Source organism: Saccopteryx leptura, chromosome 5 (assembly GCF_036850995.1).
Source record: "Saccopteryx leptura isolate mSacLep1 chromosome 5, mSacLep1_pri_phased_curated, whole genome shotgun sequence".
In the NCBI taxonomy this organism is placed as follows: domain Eukaryota; kingdom Metazoa; phylum Chordata; class Mammalia; order Chiroptera; family Emballonuridae; genus Saccopteryx; species Saccopteryx leptura.
Genome location: NC_089507.1, coordinates 136,110,713 through 136,129,000, shown reverse-complemented (window position 1 = coordinate 136,129,000; position 18,288 = coordinate 136,110,713). Strand labels below are relative to the sequence as shown.

The following is an 18,288-nucleotide window of genomic DNA, read 5'->3' as shown; positions in this document are numbered from 1 at the left end:
AAAGTTTCAAGTGGTTTTTGCTCTGAAATTAGAAATAGGAACTTATCAAGTGTCTAGTAGAACAAAATTGGCCAGGACATTTTTCTTGTCCCACAGTGAAAATTTAAGACCAAGGTAGAGTCCATCTTACAGTTCCCACAGGCACAATCCTTCTTTTTTTAATCCCTCCCGTGGTGAGAGGCAAAGGGTCATGAAGATAACATGAGGTCATGGGAGTACAATAGTACCTGCTCCAGGATGCTGACAGCATTTGGGTGGGTCTCAACCAACTCTCTCAACTTGGCCCATCATGTCTGGACCTAAATCAAATTGTGGTTTTCTGTTTTACATCCTGAAAATAAAGAATTTGTGAGAGGAGGTGCCCACTGTGACCAAGTTGACAATGGAGCAGACCAAGTGTTGAAAGAGTAATAGTATCTTCCTCCAATTATACGATCTTCACTGAGAACCCTAGACTTCCATAAAGTGTTCAAACATCAGAGAATGGAGTTGGTATACTGCAGCTGAGAGACATGGTATTGGGCCTTATAATCTGATTTCTAAACGCCTTATAATGAGGGTGGAGTGGATATAGATTCCATTCTTTGGCTGTATTTTTGTTCAACAAAGCCTGCAATTTCAGTCACTTGAAAATGTAATTATAGATAATGTTTACATCAGTAGCAAGAATACAGTAAGCACACAGGGCATGAAAACTCCACTCAAATCACATCCTCTTAGGTTATGACGCTTGTCTGTTGCCAAGAGTCAAGGCATTTCAACAAGCTAATATTGGTTATGGAATGGTTTGTGGGTGAGGCCAACCCATGCATGAATTCTACTAACTTTTCTAGTTCCCTTCCTTTACACTGGGTATCTAACATGAAACAAATATCTATTATTTGCTGAAAACCCAGAATCCTATCAAATGTTTATGCACTTGAACAAAAAGCTATGGAGAGGTAGAAAGTGTACTGACAGTTGTAATGGACTAGGTACCATAACTGAGTTGGTCACAACTGTTAATCATCTAAACCAGGGGTCTCAAACTCAACTCAGCATGTGGGCCGCAGAGCAAGATCACAGCCGTTCGGCGGGCCGCACTAGGTCTACAAAAGGCAACTGTTACGCAACACTTTTCTCACTGCAATTGAAAACAAAAAAAATCAGTACAACAAGCACAATCGTACATGCAGTTTACTCAGTGTCACAAAACGACCAGAAACTGTAGTTCGCATCACAACTGCTGTTAACTAAGCTAATATCTAGCTAGGATGCTAGAGAAATGAAAAATACAAGTAGGCCCCTAGGCTTACTTCATTTTATCCAAAATATTTTGAACTTCGTGGATTAGTCTGCGGGTCGCACAAAATTGTTCGGCGGGCCGCGAGTTTGAGACCCCTGATCTAAACTCTACTTGTCATCTTGCTCAAAGACTCATTCTATTACCTACTTATTTGGCTCACTTACGAAGTAGGGAGTTGAGGTGCATGTAAATCTAGAAAGAATACTGCATAAAGTTACCAACTGATGGGGACAATGAAAGCCAAACACCATCTGAAAGCCTTTTTCTAATTTTCAAGAAGGATATGGGCTAGGGGGCGCCTGAGAAAGGCTGAGTGTTAACCTAAATCAGATACAAAAATTAACACCTGAGAAGTAAATGGGAGGAATGCCAGGTTTCTAATGAAATCCTCAAAAGAAACCTCTTCATAAAATATACAGTTACCTTAAATGAAGAATGGGGATTCACCTTAACATTCAATGTTAATTGCTTCTCTATCTCTACAGTAAATGAGAATCTGCCTCAGGCATTAGAAAATCTTGACACCAAATCACTAAGGTACCCCATTCAACTGACATCTCTTACAACACTCTTGCCTTCTAGACTTAAATTGGTCTGGCTATGAAATAAAATCAAGAACAAGCAACTTATGTGAAAGAGTACTGAAAAAGCAGATTATGAGGACACTGCTAAGAAACTACATATATTTCACACTTAAATCCACATATTCACCTGCCAACCTATCTACCAACTCAACCTGTTTACGGTTTTAAAAGACTCAAAAGCAGCCTCCTGGGCCATACTGCAATCTCAGGCTTTTCAAACAGATAGAGACAGAGACAGGCTGCAACTTTCAGTAGACCACCACCTCCTAGAACTCAATTAGGAATGATACAACTTACCTTGGAAAATATTTCTGAAAATTATTGATGTTATGTAAATCCCATAGCCCAATGCTGTCCCACAGTATGTCCTAAATCAAGAACAAGTAATATAAAATATTTTTTTTAATGTACCCATAGGAAGGCAGCAGCCTTTAAAGCAGGGGTCCCCAAACTTTTTACACAGGGGGCCAGTTCACTGTCCCTCAGACCATTGGAGGGCCGGACTATAAAAAAAAACTATGAACAAATCCCTATGCACATATCTTATTTTAAAGTAAAAAAAAACAAAACAAAACGGGAACAAATACAATATTTAAAATAAAGAACAAAAAAAATAATAAATAAATAAATAAAATAAAAAACAAGTAAATTTAAATCAACAAATTGACTAGTATTTCAATGGGAACTATGGGCCTGCTTTTGGCTAATGAGATGGTCAATGTGCTCCTCTCACTGACCACCAATGAAAGAGGTGCCCCTTCCAGAAGTGTGGCAGGGGCCGGATAAATGGCCTCAGGGGGCCGCATGCGGCCCGTGGGCCGTAGTTTGGGGACCCCTGCTTTAAAGTGTTATTAATCAGATTTAGGAGAAACACACACTAAAAAATATTTGGTTGTCAACAAATTACAGTTTTGTTGATGCTAGAAACATTTTTTTGGCCTCTGGGTATACAGTGTATAATTTTATTGAACAACTAGAAATCAATTTGGATCAAAAGTAGCACATTCTGAACAGACCTGAAAAACAAGACAGAAGACAGAGAAACAAGATAAAGGCCTACACGTGGCTCTGAGGCTGACCAGAGTCCCATTTTAGTCACTGTTTATAATATCTGGACAAAAAAATCTTGGCCCACCTGAATGGCTACCTATAAAGTTAGACTTCTTTGACACAGAGAAGCTGAAATGTGCAGATTACAAAATACCAATTAATTTGTACAGAAACATTCGCAGTATGTGTGAGGCAGACCCCCTTCTCTAAAGATGTTGCCAATTTTGCTTGTTTTCCTTTCCTGATGATTCTCAGAAACAGCAGCAATCTCTGATCTTGCTTAAGTCTCCGCAGCCTTCAGGGACAACCCTGGTTACCTGTAATGCAAAGTGGTCTTGTTCCACGAGGCAACGGATCCTTCAGTTTGGAGGTCATATTCACGGCATGAAGTTTCTCAGTCACTCTCTTAGCCAGAGTAGATGCTGAGTGTTCCCCTGGCCTGTCATGGAAGATGTTCCTCAACCAACAGGCTCAGGTCAGGCTTTAAGCTTCTCAAGTGAATTTCATCATGTCTGATCTTAATGAACCAAGTAATCTTCAACGTGAGAAGCAAATTTTCACACTAGCTTTGGTGGCTCTGCTCTCTTAGATTTCACAGACCCCACCAGCTATGTCAGCAGAAATAGTTCCTATATATTAAAACACAAGAACTGAATAACTTGGACACATCCTGTAGCTGGGCCCCACATGGATACACACCTTATACCCACTGTGCCGTCTCTTAAGGCAAAAATCACTGCTTCTTTCTCCAAATGGTTTCCTCCTTCAGAGACTCGCCTCCTCCTTTGTTCTCCAGGCATTTTGTGACCTGAGCACCCAATGACCTGAGGCCACTGGGCAGCAGAATCTACAATATCAAACCATCAAAATTTTCTTAATGGTCAGGTTTCTGCAGGGTTGAGTCCCATTATGTGAGAACCAGCCTTCATATCATGTGGCTAATTCTTGTCATATAAGAAAATAAAAATTGATTTCAACTGGAAGAGATGGGCTTTTATCAGAACACACATAAGGGAATACTGGATGGAGGTATTGCTTGTTTCACCCCATTCCAGAAGGGAAGATCCGACCACAGGTTCACAGTTGTTAGACCATGAACTGCGTCCCATCATGTAGAAAGAGGAGAGAAAGGAAAATCCATCTTCTTAATTTATCCCAGGGATGAAGATTTTATGAAAATTTATATGGGAGCAATACTGCTTCATGGGTCTTTGGATGAGGCTTTATAAAGCATGAATGTTCCGAGGGAGGAAACATTAGCTGGCCAATTGTAATGAAGTTCCATTGTATTGGATTCTCCCAGGTAATGTAGATGAACTTGTGGTCAGTTTTAAGTACCATGAAGCTATAAAATATTTAGGTTGCCATTTCTTTCCCAGTATTAGCTTCACAGTAACACCGTGGGACAGGAAGGAAGCATATCTCATTATCCTTATTTTCTAGATGAGCAATCTTGACAAGTCACTTGATACCTGAAGGGGACATGGAACAAATCACAGATGAACCAGGGGAATAAATGAGGCTGCTGCTGAGTAAAGGGCATTTACCCTTAAGGAACTGCCTCTGACCCTTTGCTGGAGTAGCCCTGGAGCAACAATCCTAGTGAGTCCACTCTGGAGTGCACAAGCAGACTCGGAGGCAGGGTGAGAGGCCCTGAGGAGCAGACACAATCCAAGAGGAAGTGATTTGTAACAAAAATTAAATCCCGCCCAACAGCCCATTGACTTAAAATGATTTCTGTACGAGGAAGAAAGAAAGTTTCCTAAATTTTTCCTGAGAGAAAGTAAGTCCTGTGGCAAGTGCTCAGTTAAGAGGAAAAATTGCTTTGCCTCAACCTCTTCTCCAACACAAGGGTCTGTAAGGAGCCTCTTAGCATCAGAGGTGAACACGTGCTCCAGGTGCTCCGGTCACACAGGAGAGAACTACTACTGCTCACCAGTAGATGTTGGAAGAGACAGAGTATGAGAAAAGCAAGCAGGGAAGAGTCAGGGAAATCTGGGCTTTTGTGGAGAGAAAAAAAGAATCCTGACAGGGAGCATGATGATGTAAAATAAAGATGACTTTATATTAAAAAATCACTTTAAGATACAGCCACCATCAGGCTTTAGCCAGCATTTGGGCTGCTCCAAGTACTAAACTTGTATGCTGCCTTTAAATCCTGACACCTGGAGAAGACGGCTGGGCGGACAATGGGAGTCACTAAGAAAGATGTTACCAGCACGAACTGAAGGGAATAATTGCAGTTGGAGGCCTCCTGGACAAATTTGAGAAAGCAAACACAGCTGGAACAGCACCAAATATAGCTGGCCACGACAATGATCCATAAAGTTAATCATTCTGAAACATGATGCCCTTATGCTCAACCAGAAAATCCAATACCCCTTCCATAATGTAAGAAGTCAAAATACAGTTTTATGCACAGAGACATGCAGCTGCTCTGGTGGAATTTACTACCAGAGCTGACCAAACTGTTCTGACAGCACCTCCTCTCTCTGCCCCGACTCTGAGAACTGTGTTGTGGACAGATGTGGCCCCTTCTCTTGAAATTTAGAAAACCACTCGGAAATGGATAATAAAGTGGGCTTCGAGAAGCCCACTTAATTTCAGAGACGAGTAAAAAGACTGAAAAGATACAAAGGAGAAAAATATTAAAAAGGCAGAAAGAAAACTTCCAACAGCTACACTGTGCATGATCTTAAAGAATCTAGGTTGAGGTACAAAGAATCAAGAGGGAAGAAGAAGAAAAAGCTGCCTATTAAAATAGAAATGCATCTTCTATACCGAAAGCTTTCCCTCTCTATGCTATTTCACAGCATCTTTCCCTTGGACTATTCCTCTAAGAGTTTTCAAGGAGAAAAGTGGTATGTCAGATTTCAACCTGTATTTGCTCACTTGCGGGACACCCAATGTCTTACTCTGGAGATGCAATGAGAAAACAATAGAGTGTGAGAGCTAATAAGCATGTTTAAGTTGGTTTATACCAATCTACCCCCATATAGGTCCATCAATCTTCTGTAACTTTAACCTTGTTAAGGTGTTCAGTTTAGCCCTGGCCAGACAGCTCAATTGCTCAGAGCATAGCTCTGGAACACAAAGGTCACCAGTTTGATCCCCAGTCAGGGCACATACAAGAACAGACCAATGTTCCTGTTTCTCTCTCTAAACTCAATTAAAAAACATGTTGAGTTTATGAGCTGGATGTTGAGTTTATGACTGTGCCATTAGGCACAGTCACAATTTCAAGGACTTCTCTCAACAATGATAGAAAGCTTTGGGGTAATATACATATATATACAGATCATATAAAATGCGGCAGCAGCTAGGAATTTGGTCTTGGCCAGGACCAAGAAAATATCATTTTGGGGTCTACAGTCCAGATTTTCCTGTGAGGAGTGTTTCTTCCTACTCTAAACCAAAGGGTCTTGACAGTAGCAACAGCTCAAGCGTAACTGAGAAAGAGCACAAGCCCCAGGTGCAGGGAGTCTGCAGCAAGGACAGAAGGGCTGCTACACTGGGAGGGGTCTCAGCTTGTCACCCAGTCAGGTGTGACAGGATCATCAGAGTGAATGTCTTTTCACACCTATAATAGAAGCTACTCCAAGCTTCTGGACTGAACAGTCAGAACGTAGTCCTGAGACCGATTTCTGCTGGATCACTCATTTGAAGTTTGTCTGCTGAGACCGATTTCTGCTGGATCACTCATTTGAAGCTTGTCTCCTGAGACCGATTTCTGCTGGATCACTCATTTGAAGCTTGTCTGCTGAGACCGATTTCTGCTGGATCACTCATTTGAAGCTTGTCTCCTGAGACCGATTTCTGCTGGATCACTCATTTGTCTTCAGTCAAGATGTTAAACCTTTCTGACTCTTTAAGTTTTCAGTTGCCAAGGTAATAATCTTTAAAAGACTATTATGTTGTACAATAATTTCATACTTTTATAGCTAAAGACCATTAAATGTAAAATATTTCAAGAAAGAATTATGTCCAGTAAGATAGTTTTTCATACATTTTACCACATATATACATATGAGTGTGCCTACGCAAACACACGTTTTATGCCGACTGACCAAAGCCAGGTGAATAACAAAATACTTTGTTCTTTTAGCCTATAGAACCAACTGGTTTTGTGTCAGATAAATGTGGTACAACCTCCCTGCTACAGGAGGAGACTAAGAAATAAAGATACAAATGCATGGAAAAGGATATAAAATACTGTACCACCTTAAATTTTAATGAGCCTAAGTCAAGCTATGAACTTTCTCTTAAAAAAGCAATGAAAGCAAGCCTTTCAGCATAACATGATAGAATTTTACATCCTACTATGGAAGTTGAAGAACTATTCACGTCTATGATACAAAAAAAGAATGTTTTAAGCTGTCTAAAGGTTATGTCAAAATGTTAATTCAAACAGCTGAAATTAACTGTGTTCTCTCTGAGGAATGAATCAACACATCATATGTGAGGTAGGAACTTTTCAGTCCTATTTGAGCCTATAAATGTCAGGCAAAGCAGTTAGTGGGCTGTGGGAACTTATTTCTGGGGTTATGATGGAGAGAGCCACAAACAGTTTCATTAAACAGGAAAAAACTTCGCTGACTTTCTTCATGTTAAGGCTTCAAGTCAAAACATTCTACCTACCCATCTTTAAGGGGCTATTACTGCCAAAAAATCCTCTGTATTGGTCTTCTATCTGTATGACTCTTACAAAAAGGGAGCACAGATCATTTAAACTGAGATCCCTTCAGAACAGATTTATTTAAAATCTGACCTTACATACAAGGCCATAGGAGTCTGGCAGAAAAACCCAGAATAATAAACCAAAATGATATTTTAGTCTAAACACAGCCTAAACTTAATTTACATACATCTTCAGGAGGAGGGAAAATGGGTCTAATAATTTGCTGGCAAGTTACCTCCGAGGCGTTCATTCCAAGAAGTAATTAAAATTTAACCCAATACCAAATTTGTACTCATCTGTCATTTTGAGAGCCATATGATTACATACTTATTAGCACTCCATTTTAAATTATCAGCTGATTTGAAAGCATTGCTCTCAGTATCGGAACATAATATCCAACCTTCACTTCATAAAACAGACCATTCATTCATAAAGTTCAAACAGTAGAAACCTCAAACACGCTCACAGGCATTGCAACCGCATAGCTGGAACTGCCTTTTGATAAAGCTAGTTGGAGTCATCACTTTCTGTTGTGATTTAGGACAAATGGGAAGGCGGAAGTGGCTCAAAATCTCCCTCCACATCCCCCCCCTCTTTTTAAAAGTCCTTTAGGAGGAGTCTAAGGCTCTCAGTAAATGAAAAAGGAAATCCCAAGAGGGCAGCAAGGTTTCCATCACTTCACATTCACATTCTGAGCAGGAGAATATTGGATGGCACAGTTAAATAGGGATGACGCTGAAGGGGAATAATTATTTGACAATTACCTGAGAGCATCACATTTACTGCGCTAATTGGTTTTTGTTTCCCTCAAAGGTTTTTCCAGGAGTGCACATCTCCATTTCTCTTAGATTGAGCAAGAGCTTTTCTCTTAAGGAAAAATAAAAATACATTTCTGCACTGCTGCACAAGTAGCACACAGCTGACACTGGCTTCGTTCGATTTCCGGTCCCTCCCGGACAGCGGGCACGGACACGACGGCCTCAGCACGTAGAGGTGCTGATTAACTGAAAAACCTCAGAACCCTCTCAATGCTCCCTTCTGCACTTTTCTAGAACAAATATTACAATGAGAAATAGCTGATTCCTTTGTTGTGTCCTAACCCAAGAATAAAAAACAAAATGGGACCCTCCCCCCAAAAATCAGAAGCTTCTGGTATGAACATTATAAATTGGAAATACAGACTAAGTTTGGGTGAAGAGCACAGGAAGTGCAACATATGAAGGACTAATTCTACTCCTTGCAACACTTGAAAACAGCAAGTTTTCACTGAAATGCATATATGACAAGGGATGTTGATAGAACTATTGAGCAATTGCAAGGTTTGTTTTTAATTCACTACTGTAACATCAGGCCCTCATTGATGATACCCGGTCTCCCAAGCCTACATATAAGCCTCCACAAAGAACTCCACCCAAATTTTGGCACAATACCCCAATCATGTGTGTGCTAATTGACATTTTATTAGATTATTTTGTATGCCAAAACATTACCTTTTTATAAGAAGTGAATGAGTGTTTAATTCGTAAGAAACAAAACCACAAGTAAGGGGTAAAGAGAAAGTTTTGGGATTTGTGTTAAAAAAAAAAAGGAGGGGGGCACAGGAGGAGAGAAGATTGCAATCTTTTATCAGGCCAAATATACTTTTTTTTTTTTTTGTATTTTTCTGAAGTTGGAAACGGGGAGGCAGTCAGACTCCCGCATGCGTCCAAACAGGATCCACCTGGCACGCCCACCAGGGGGCAATGCTCTGCTCATCTGGGGCATCGCTCTGTTGTAACCAGAGCCATTCTAGCACCTGAGGCAGACGCCACAGAGCCATCCTCAGTGCCCGGGCAAACTTTGTTCCAATGGAGCCTTGGCTGCGGAAGGGGAAGAGAGAAACAGAGAGGAAGGAGAGGGGGAGGGGTGGAGAAGTAGATGGGTGCCTCTCCTGTGTGCCCTGGCCGGGAATCGAATCCGGGACTCCTGCACGCCAGGCCAACGCTCTACTGCTGAGCCAACTGGCCAGGGCCCAAATATACTTTTATTATTTCTGGGAAATAATAGGTGGGGAAAATATTGAAGCGAAAAACATGCTAGCCCTGGCCAGAGAGCTCACTGGTTAGTGCATCATCCTGCAGCACAGAGGTTGCTGGTTTGAGCCCCATTCAGGACACATAAAGGAACAGATGGATGCTCCTGTCTCTCTATCTCCCTCCCTCTCTCACTAAAATCAATAAATTAAAAAAAATTTTTTTTTAAGAAAAGCATTCTAAATGATCCCATGAAATCTTAATAACTAGGTTCATAGCTGAAAAAGCTATTTCCTTATTATCTTGTTTTGCAAGGTTCCTGTTCCCCCAGTTCACTGCATCTCCACAACAGATACCAAAGTAATCTCAATCCATCAAATTACAATTAAACAGTAAGATTTAACAAGTAAAATAATACCTCTAACCCAGATCAAAGATAACATTAGTGTTCTACATCAAGGTAAGATGAGTTTTGGGTCTTAAGGAGCAGCTGATACTAAAATATGCAGTGTTAACTGAGAAATCCCACCTGAAAATGTATATTTAAAATATCCTTAAAGAATCATATACATAGTCCTTTGAGGGTCTCCTCATTTTAATTATCTCTTATGACCATCACAGAATCAGGTGATAAATCTGTTATCTCTGTACTTTATTATTTGTAATGCCATTTCCAAAAAACATTTTAAATGTCTTTAAAAAACAAACAAACAATATCTGGCTTTCATTTTGCTGGTACGTTGAAGCCAAAAAATATTTTTAGTTAAAATATATTTTCTCTAGTTAACTGAAATATGGAATAACAATGTAAAACTGAGTCAAATCAGAGAGTGATCGACTCAATTTTAATCAAATTAGAGAAGCAAGTCTGAAAAGGTTGTTTGTATTTCCTATAATGCTCAATCCTCCCATGTGGCACCAATTTGCTTTTCTGATAAAAAGTCTGTCATATTTAGTTCACAGACCTCTCTCCCCCTCTCCTATTAACATGTGAACATACATTTGTATCTCACACACACACAAGCCAAGCACAGCTTTCTGTGTCCTGCCTCCATGGCACAGGCAAGCATGTAACCTCTTTAAGCATCACCTGTAAAATGGGATAGTAACCACCCTGCAGATCTAGTGTGAAGGTTAGGGACTGTAAATAAATAAAGTGTCCTGAGACAGCAGGCATTCCAATTATGACTCATATTTTTGTCATGTTAGGAGAGAAAGAGGAAGGCAGTAATTATGCTGCCTTCTTGGACTGGTCCCACTGCCCCTCTAATAATTTATTAATCTATAAAACAAGGTCTTATGCGACAGTTTCTAACACCCCTTTCAACTTTAACAATGACATCCCTAGAACCAACTTTCAGTTCAATTAGACACTGCTTGGTATTTCTAGTTATACCAAATTGGGAGGACTTAATGAATCGAAGAGGAATTCACTAAGTTGATGAATTTATACTCAAGATAACTTTTCTCAGTTTCACTAAGATTATTTACTGATTGTGAAAAAAAAATTTATTTTAATTTATTGGTAACTTCCTCTCCTTATTTTAACTTCACAAATATGAATACTTTCACAGTTGCATTTATAGATTTTTCCACCTGTAATTTCTCATTTCCAAGATATTATTTGTTTTTGTTTAAAAATTAAAAAAAAAATAAAGCCCTAAGTGCATATCTGAGCATTAAAAAGGTAAGACAAAGAAGGACACACACCCCCAACACCAATCTAAAACCAGTTATCCCAGTTTAAAACAGGTTTTGTTAAAAAATCAGTTCACTTTATTTTCACCATACTTTGGTGCAAATAATATTCTATAGTAACACAAAGACAACAAAACTTTAATAGCTAAGATGATTTAAAAGGTCCATTTCCACTTATAGTTTTATTAATGAATATTTAAACCCCCAAGATTTAGAAGCCTATGTCCTAATCATTCTATACCACTATAGAGCCTTCAGTAACCTGGGCATTATAAACACTGGATGGCTTTTGGGGCCATAAAGCAAAATAATTCATCTCCAAAGTTATTGGTTCATCTGCCCCAAGGACTCAAACACATCACATCTTACAAACTTATCTAATATATTCTTGTGAGGAAATGACATTGAAAATACATCCCACTGCTTTAAAAAATCAACACCAGAAAAGCCTTTATGCTTTATTTAAGTTCCTTTTAGGACCAGGTCAATATCTAGCCAACTGAAATTTAATGCAAAGAGCAAGTACACTGTACATGACAACCAGTCTGGAAAACATTAAACCCACAGTTATCTTCTCAACTGTATGAATATGGAGATAAGATATGCTGGTAGGTGGGTTTCAAGTATTTTCAATTGGTCATACTCCATCTTACACATCTCTCTGTTTCCCAAATTTAGCGTCTAATGTGAGTTCATTGCAACTCTTTTGGAAAACATGCCTAAGTATTCTCAGGGCTAAGGAGACAAATAAGATGATCGTTTACAAATCCTCTACTTTTCCTTTTTTAAAAAAGGTCAATTAAGCAATAGTTAACAAACACTGAAAACAATTTAAGTTGGATTCCAAACGACATCATTTGGAAATAACTAACATCTGGAAAGGAAGTGGGCTAGAAGTTACTTTAGGGTTTGTATGGATATTCTGTGGCTAAAATACAAAGGCTTTATTCAGAGCAAATAGTTTGCACAAGCCACATTCATTCACTTGATGAAAAGGACTAATTAAACTGAAATAATTTAACTGACAAGACATAGCACCTTTTCAGGGGCCACTGACACTTTAAATTCACAGAGCATACACTAGCTAGATATATTAGTAGCTTACACAGCAGGTGACCATAAATTCAAAATAATGACCAGGCCAGTTCTTCAATTCAACCCTGACATTCCTCTAGACTAGAGAGGAGAAAATACACAAAACTTTCAATAGCTAATGTGCAAACATGTAATATATCTATACAGACATATCTCTCTAAACATATATATGTGTTATATATGTATCTAAGGAGAACAGGACAGAGACATTTTAAAACAAATAACATGGAAACGTTATAACCAAGATTAATTTCTCTGAGAAAACTGCCAAAAGGAAATTCAATATTTTAATTTATTTTATCTGATTGTCTTAGTTGAGATAATGAACATGATAGCATGTACAGGCAAGTTAACATTCCTAATATTGACTGAAAGGACAGTTTGCATTTAACAGATTATATCATCCCCCTCCCGCGTTAAAAGAAAATTCGTAGGGGCTTAAACAATTGGCCACTGCGAAGTTTCTTAAGAATCTCTCAACTCTTAACATTTGACATACAGGAAAAAGATTCTAGCACTGTAGGGGAAAGTTAGTTGCCTGGGAAATAGTTCATAAAGCTCGGAATGGCATCAAAATTGCTAAGAGTACAGTAATATGCCAGAAAGAATATGAATGTTAAGCCTGCACACTGTAGTGTGAAAAATAGTAAACATTTTATGTGGATTCTTACCAAGAATAGCAGTTCTTTTTTCCTAGAATAACTGTAACCTAGATGAACTATCAAAATTCTTGCCTGCTAATTGACAATTTCACATATTCCATGTCTAACTAAAATGGACAAAGATCTTTCAGACCCACTCCAGGCAATCCCTTTTCTCTCTCCAGGTTTTCTTTTCACAACACGCTGGACACACAGATAGATCCTACTGAGGTGATAGAAAGTTTCTCTTACCAGCTCACACACTATCAGGCTAACCAGCCAGACAAAAACGAGACATCCTTTCCTTTCCTCAGGAACTTCAGCTCTCTACTTCTCCCAATAAACTCTCTACCCTAGTCTGACATGTAAAATAACCAGAAGCACATTCATTAATAAATTATAGGCTGCGTATCTGACAAAACCACTATGATTACATAAATATTACCACTAATTTCTGCCATAGAGCACACCTAGCTGCTGTAATGATTTATAATTAACCTCTTCCCCCACCCCCAACACATACAAACACTTTATCCCCCCTTTCTTTCCTCTTCTCTCCTTCCACTCTCCCACCACAGGAAAGAAATCTTTGCAAACGGAAAGTCAGATGAGCGTGTTATTTGGTAAAAAGGGATCTTTAAATGGGCCACCAGATCAACAAGAGCCCTGCATTTTAATGACAAGAGCGAGCACGCGCGCACTCTACTCCGGGACGCCGCGCCCCGCTGGCGGTCCCCAAACCCAGACCTCCAGGCACCGCGCCCCGCTACCCGGTCGTCGCTCGGTCCCCGCTCACATCCCGCTGGCCTGACTCGCCAGTCCTCGACCCGATTCTGGACTCCTGTCCCCGCGCCCCGTTCGCCAGTCCCCGCGTCACCCGGCAGGTCAGAACACCCTCCCTCCACCCGCGCCCAGCGCCAGCTCGAAAGCCCAGGGGAAGCCGCTGATCCGGAGCCGCCACCCGCGTTCCCGGGACAGAGGAGCCGCCGAGCTCGCCTCGCCCTCCTCAGGGCTCCCGGGAGGCGACTTGGCAGCTGCCGTCCGGCTGGGGGCGCGTGGAGAGCTCCCGCGCGGCTGCACGTCCCTCCCCAGGCCCCACTCACATTCGATCGGAAACTAGCAGGCGGCCCTCGACCATCCTGTCCGGGAGGAAATCCAGCTTGAAGGCAGAAGTCATGTTCGCTGCGCACGCGGCGCTCGGAAGGCGGGCGGGGACGGCAGTGCGCGCGTCCGAGCGGCCGCGGGCGGCGAGATGGGCAGGGACAGGTGCGCACGGCTTCCCGCGGCGGCCACCGGTGTCCGCACTTGTCACATTCTCTCCCCTCCCGCGCTCCGCCAATCTCTTCCGAAATCCAGCGCCGAGGCTGCGGTCTGCGGAGCGCCAGGTGCGGGAGCGGAGGCGGAGCTGCGTGCCAGCGCGCCGCTGCTTAACCCCTGCGGGCCTGGGGGCGGAGGGACCTGCCCCAGGCCCGCGGCTGGGCAGCTGAGCTGCTGAGCTCACCAGCTTTTTAAAAAAGGCGACTTCTGTCCTGGTCCCACAGCTCTGTAGATAGACTGTCCTTCCAGCGCGCCGGGGGTGAGGTGGGGTGGGGTGGAGGATCCCGGGGGGTGATCCCGGTCAGACACATATAAGAAGCAATCAATGAGTGCACAACTTAAGTGAACGAGTTGATGCTTCACTCTCTCTCCCCCTTTCCCCATCAGATCAGTGAGGATTTTTTTTTTTTTTTTTTTTTAATAGCCGAAATTTCCTAGGATCCTCGGAATGCTCACCACTCAGTCTGCAATGCCCCATTTCTATGGCCAGGTTTCTTGCCACTGTGTGTCTGGTTCACTTCCCGGTCAAAACCAAATTTCCAAAGCCACAGAATCATCCCAAGTATTTGTTTAAATGTTCTGGTGTGGTTTGTTTGCCAGTGTATGAACTAACCATAATACAGTAACTGAAATAGGATTCGTGGTTTAGCCAATGTAAATATCTCATAAATGGCCCAAGTGACATTTAGGAACTTATCTCAGGGTTAAGGAGAAAGATGAATCCATACCTGCACAGTTATGTATCCTTTTGTATCATCTTGAAAACACTAAGAAGTATAAGGGACTGAAAATAAGAAACAGTAATAAATCATGTTTTCTTTTAAAAAAATAAATCAGGATGTAAGAGTTATATTGAGACACTTGAACCGTGTCAACACAATAAATTAAAAATAAAATTTTAAATTAAAAAAGATAAATTTGTCATTTCCTCATATATAATTCAATGATTAAAAACCAACAGTGACTTCATGAAAGAGTATTGGTTTATAATGTCCATGAAGCATAAATACCCATTTAAGATCTGTGACTGATTTACTGGTAGGAATTGAGAAAAATGACAAAACTCTTACAAATAAACAAGCAGGTGAGTTTGATTTTCCCAGCTGATTTGCTCAAATCCTTGACAGACAAGTAATTTATATGGTAGCATTCTAATTTAGCACTCTCAATATTTTATCATTTGGTTATTTGGATGAAACTGAGCTTTTCAGTGTCCCCAGTATATAAAACTACTTCATGGACTACTGTATTTCACATTCTAAAGCAACATCATAAATTTCAGAGCAGCCATTAATACTTTGCCTCTTGGTAAGCACAGTAGACAAGGGTTAAACAACTCAGTCATGTATAGTTAACTGTATCAGACACCACAATATAGAGGAAAAATATTTTTTTCTCACCAATTTCTTGTGTGATAATGAGAACTGGCCATCTTTAGAGGTTATGAAAGAAAACAGATACTTTAAGTTCACATATCAATTTTAAATCCAAGCTTGATACATTGAGAAATATGGAGTAACAGGCCTGGAGTACTCAAAGTCAACCCTACATAATTCACTTAATTTCTTTCTTCAGCTGAACAATATATCTGGCTTTTGATCAAGATAATTCTAGTTTCAAGACAGAGGTAGGGATAGGTAGGACTAACCTTCATTTGATAACATTGCCTTTCTGAGAAACCAGGTCTAGGTTCATAAGGAATTGAAAAACAGGTACAATAAAATGAATTCTTATATTCAAAATGCCCAAACTTTTCCTAATAATACTAGGTTACATTTATTCCCTACCTCAGCTACCTTTGAAATCATAAGAAATTTTTCATCTTTCAATAATTTTAATAATTAGCTGGATAAATGAGATAAACCTTTACAGTTCTTGGTTTTCTATACATTATTTACATAAATCCCAAATGTATATAATGAGCTGACTGTATAACAAATTTATTTTAAAATAAATGAACAGAACCGGCCCCCACAGCAGAAGCAGAGCACAACTGCATTAATCAAAAGAAAAAATATTTTCAAATTAGCTATGGCATAAAGCTCCAACTATGTCTACATTCTATAAGATAGAAAAGCTTCATTAACATGTACACTTCTGAAATATTTATTTTTCCTTTAATTGCATGTGAATTAGTTGGGAGAAGCTGTAGGGAAGCCTCTTCCTGACTTAAGCCTTTTCAGCAGTTTGTTAAATTCTCGCCTCCAATCCCTGGAGGCAATCGCGGATTCAAAGCAGCTTTTAATCATACTATAAGGAGGGTGAAGTAGTGTGTAAGTAGGTCATAGAGAAAGAATTACAAGTGCATAGGTTATTGTCTTATTTGACAATTAGAGTGTACCAGAGTTTTCAAAGCACATTTGCTTTACCAGGGATCCCCAAATTTTTTACACAGGGAGCCAGTTCACTGTCCCTCAGACCGTGGGAGGGCTGCCACATACAGTGCTCCTCTCACTGACCACCAATGAAAGAGGTGCTTCTTCCGGAAGTGTGGCGGGGGCCTGATAAATGGCCTCAGGGGCCCACATGCCGCCCGCGGGCGGGCCGTAGTTTGGGGATGCCTGATTTAAAGTAAAAAGCAAAACTGAGGTTCAAGATAAAAGATCACTCTTACGTGGGATACAGTGATGACGTGAACCAAGGAAAGCTTATGGGGCACAGTTGAATTTAATTAGTTTGGCAGCCAAATCCATAAGTAATGTAGTGATTGTATAGGCACTTGATGTAAGTACTGGACACACACACACACACACACACACACACACACACCCCATCGGGTTTTGTCTCCATGATAGCAGTACATGTACGCAAATTTCAGAAGTTCTTGACCTTAAAAACAAAAACAAAACCCAACCAAATATCATCTAATGAACAGCTTAAATTACTCATTTCACCACTTCAACAGAAGGCAAAAAAAAAAAATCTGAAACCGACTCAGTGGGGCTCATTTTTAATTTTCATGTAGTAATGAGCCATTAGGTATCATGTTTTGGCAGTTGGAGTTATTTGGCAGACAGCTCCACTGGGCTACTGTTGAACACTCGGCTTCAATGAAGCTATTTTATAGCGAAGGACCAGGTTACCAACAGCAGTGAAAGAGGATGGGGCCATCAGTGGGCTCCTCTTGTGGAAACCACCTGGTTGGTGACACCGCTAATGACCAGGCTTTTGGAAACCATGACATTTCCTAATGGTTTTAGATTCATTGTAGAAAAGCCTTGAGCTCTTCCCTAGGCCCATTCCCCTACCTTCCCTAATTGTCTCCTTAAAAAGAAAGTTCAACTTGCTATTCATTTCCCAAACAAAAGGCAATTCCAGAATTGGAAGCACTTCAAGGGAAAGTTTCTGAGTGACCTCATTTTTACTTGTGGCCTTCCAAGGCAGGCAATCGGGAGCACTGTGCTATTCCAGCAAACCCCTTTCCCTCTCATGCCTCATCTCAAATGGAGTTTTGTCCAATGGTCATTGTTTGAGCACTGAATTATCTCTGGCATTAAAACAAAACAAAACAAAAAACCCTCAACCAAAACAAAGTGCTAATAAATGCATTTGTACATAGAGTATGCACTGTTTGAAATCAAACAATCCTATTCCTGTCACCCCAGTTAATCAATGAACCAGAATATAATCCCTCAACTACAGATCTTTCAACATCTCTGCACAAAGTCTATACTATAACTTATAGACTGGTACTGGATACATAGCAATTGATGTTTAGGACCAAATAATTTTCTTCTCCTGCAGACAACCCTCTGTATTTTATGACAAATATCCATTTAAAAAAAAGTATTCCTATACATAACTTAATGCATCACAATCTCTTTGAAAGCAGACTATCAACTCTACAACTATAGACACAGCACTCTTCTGTCTACTCAAAAGGCTGCCTTCACAAAATGGTGTTTCCCTCTCACTTCTGGCTTATCAT

The 18,288-nt window shown here is 40.4% G+C and overlaps 1 protein-coding gene across 15 annotated transcripts in view; it reads right to left on the bottom strand.

Moving 5' to 3' along the window:
- The window catches only part of CELF2 (CUGBP Elav-like family member 2), a 704,551-nt gene that overhangs the window by 324,734 nt on the left and 361,529 nt on the right, over positions 1 to 18,288 (bottom strand). For 2 of the 15 annotated variants that reach the window (XM_066384980.1, XM_066384979.1), the window contains exon 1: positions 14,147 to 14,455. The exons of 11 other annotated variants lie outside the window; for them this stretch is intronic. In XM_066384980.1, coding sequence (XP_066241077.1) covers positions 14,147 to 14,220 — 74 coding nt within the window. In that variant the 5' untranslated portion in view covers positions 14,221 to 14,455. Of the gene's footprint in view, positions 1 to 14,146; positions 14,457 to 18,288 lie in introns of those variants that run through there. 2 more of the 15 variants (XM_066384975.1, XM_066384981.1) reach the window with 2 other exon arrangements.